Source organism: Uloborus diversus, chromosome 4 (genome assembly GCF_026930045.1).
Source record: "Uloborus diversus isolate 005 chromosome 4, Udiv.v.3.1, whole genome shotgun sequence".
In the NCBI taxonomy this organism is placed as follows: domain Eukaryota; kingdom Metazoa; phylum Arthropoda; class Arachnida; order Araneae; family Uloboridae; genus Uloborus; species Uloborus diversus.
This window is the reverse complement of record NC_072734.1, coordinates 48,873,505-48,876,578: the sequence shown is the minus strand read 5'-3', so window position 1 is coordinate 48,876,578 and position 3,074 is coordinate 48,873,505. Positions and strand designations below refer to the sequence as shown.

Here is a 3,074-nt window from a genome sequence, read left to right as displayed (position 1 = left end):
TATTATATTTTATAGGTTTATTTAGCGAAATATTCGGGTGTCCTAAAAACAGGACAACAGTCCAATACCGACCCTCATTTTCGTCTGATTCACATTCCTGCAAAAATAATCCTGAAACAAGCTGTATTCATACAATAACAAACGAAGGTCAAGTGGGTGGAGTTTTAAGGTGAAAGGGTGTCCAATTGATTGACAGAAGCTTCCCCTTCCCCCACTAGGTATTCTTTTGTATATACAAGATAGATAAAGATTTGCATTCCTTGAAACGAGATCTTTTGTATGTGTACACCTGTTCTCTTTAGGGAAATCATTCTGAAATTTAGGATTCCTTTTAGAGCAGAGTATCATTTGCTTTTTGGTTCGCTTTGCAGTGCATGGTGTTTCTTAGATGATATGTGAAATAATGAGATTTTTATAAAATGGCTAGAAAATTTCTGACAGTTGAGGAAGCTCTTGATTATATGAATGCTCTCTCTGATGATGAAATTGATGAACCAGAAGTGATTATTATTCCTCCCGAACCCGATTTAGTTAGTGACGAAGAAGAAGTAGATGACTCTTTCACAAATTGTCATACACCAGCATTGAGTGACAAATCTGATTTACAAGATGCTGCTGGAACCGTAGAAATTTTTACAAAAAACAAATGTGATGCATCTATTTTCGAAATGAAGGATGTGAAGTGGAAAAAATGTGAACCAAAATTCGATCTCAGCTCTAAATCTATTCCTTTTCAAGAACACCAAAATATAACAGATATTGTTTCTGGTAAAAGTCCTATTGAACTTTTCCATATGATGGCTGAAGACATGATAGCACACACCGTTGGAGAGACGAACCGATATGCTTCCCAAAAGAATGACCATTCTTTTAGTATCTCTGAGAGTGAATTCAAGCTGTTCCTAGGTGTTATGTTTTATAGCGGTTATCACATTTTACCCCGTGAAAAAATGTATTGGGAAAATGCTCCCGATATAGGCACAACATTAGTTAGCAATGCCATATCAAGAAAAAAATACAGTGACATCAAACATTATCTTCATTTTAATGACAATTCCACAATCGACAAACCAGATCGTTATTACAAAATTCGACCATTGTTTGAAAAACTTAATGTTGCTTTGCAGCAGTTTGGAGTTTTTTCAGAGAATCTAACAATTGATGAACGAATGGTGCGATATTTTGGTAAACATGGCTGTAAGATGTTCATGAAAAACAAGCCAGTAAAATTTGGATACAAATTATGGATGCTGGCATCTTACGATGGATACCCTTTCAATATCATTCCCTATCAAGGAGCTCATGAAAAATGTAACGAACCACTTTCTCAACGCGTAGTTGAAAATTTACTATCTGTTGTGAAAAATCCTGCATTTCACAAGGTATACATGGATAACTTTTTTACCTCCCATGGGTTATTTGTTCGATTGAAGCAAAGGGAATTTTGTGCAACTGGGACTGTAAGAGTCAATAGGATGGCAAAATGTCCATTGAAGTCTGTGAAAGATTTGTCTAAGACAGAAAGAGGTACTTCCGACTCAGCATTTGACGCTGCCAACAAAATTGCTGCAGTACGCTGGAATGATAATCGTGTCGTTTCTTTGATGAGCAATTTTGAAGATACAAAAGTGAAAAACAAAGTAGAACGCCGGGTCAAGGGAGGCAGAAAAGAAGTCGATGTGCCATATTGTGTCACCACCTATAACAAATATAAAAATGGAGTAGACCTTTTCGACAGTCATGCCGAAGTTTATTTTGCTTCAATCCAAGGAAAAAAGTGGTATTGGCCACTTTTCTTGAACTGCTTTGAAACAGCTCTTGTTGCAGCCTGGAAGCTTTCTAAATTATTTTGTCCGAGTGAAGCACAAGATATATTAACCTTCCGACGATCAGTAACTATTAGTTACTTAGGTGAATCAATTCCAAGGAATAAAATAAGACAGCGCAGTCTACTACAAAATAACAAAGAACTCCTTCATCTCAACAATGAGCATATACTGGTAAAAAATGCTGATGGTCGCCAAAGAAGATGCCAATTGAAAAATTGCAAGCGCAAACCAACAACTATATGCCAAAAATGCAATGTTGGACTTTGTTTAGTATGTTTTCCAAAGTTTCATCTGTGATTTTTTTTCCTCAGAAGGTAAGATAAAAATTTGAGATTTTTGTAGTGCTTTGGACCGTTGTCCTGTTTATAGGACAGCTTGTATTTTTTAAAATATAAAAGATATTTTCAAAATTTTTGTTTTATATGTCTAAACACATCCTAATAATAACGTAGTTACAAATTTAAAAAAAATTTGATGTCGCGTTCTATGAGTGGTCCAATATGGGTTAAGCAGTTATTGATAATAATAGTTTGTCCCAAAATCTGTAAAAACTACAAATCCTGTTTCGGTACCCTAAATTTGATTTTGATTGCCTAGTTGAGAAAAATGTCTTCGTTTCCTCTTTTTTTTCTCATGTAAAAATGTTGGAAATTCTGTGTTTGAAATAAAGTTTACAGATGTAACAACACCAAAAAAATAAATTGAACATTAGACTTTGGTTGTAATCTTTATGTGGTAATGACCTGAAGACTTAGTATGGAATGAATGGGTTTTCTTCATGCTAAGTTGTATTTAAAATCTCTGTCAAAATTAAATGTAAACATTGCTTTTCCACGAAAATTGAAAATAAATACAAGTCCTCTACTGGTGCTGTGAATGATTTTTTTCTTTGTAATATTGTTTTGATGTGAAAATATTGCTCAAAATTTAAGTAACAGATGTATGATGCAGAAAAATAAATAACAATAGATACATTTGTTTCTTATTCATATGAGTTGAAAATAAGTAATGTTTAAAATTACACTCTTCAACTTATTTCTGAATATTTCTATCTACATCAAATTAAAGTAATAATTTTAAATTTTATTCAAATTAATATTTTAACCATGAATGCCTACTGAACCACTAAAATATTTAGAGGTTCTTGGTATTTTTTCTCTTTTTTTTGGGGGGGGGAGGGGGTTACCTCGTTTTAACCATCTACCTATTTCTAGTATTCAGCTTTCAAATTTTCCTTTGCATATT

General features: G+C 33.6%; 1 protein-coding gene across 1 annotated transcript; it reads left to right on the top strand.

Annotated features, from left to right (window-relative positions):
* The first annotated feature begins 419 nt into the window (after window positions 1-419).
* Window positions 420-2,126, top strand: LOC129220554 (piggyBac transposable element-derived protein 3-like). The gene has a single exon (XM_054854985.1). It carries the CDS (start codon window positions 420-422, stop codon window positions 2,124-2,126), a length of 1,707 nt encoding a protein of 568 aa, XP_054710960.1.
* The last annotated feature ends 948 nt before the right edge of the window (window positions 2,127-3,074 follow it).

Bases quoted from the DNA above. Each gene is read 5' to 3' on its own strand.
- LOC129220554 (XM_054854985.1), top strand. From the start codon at position 420: ATGGCTAGAAAATTTCTGACAGTTGAGGAAGCTCTTGATTATATGAAT.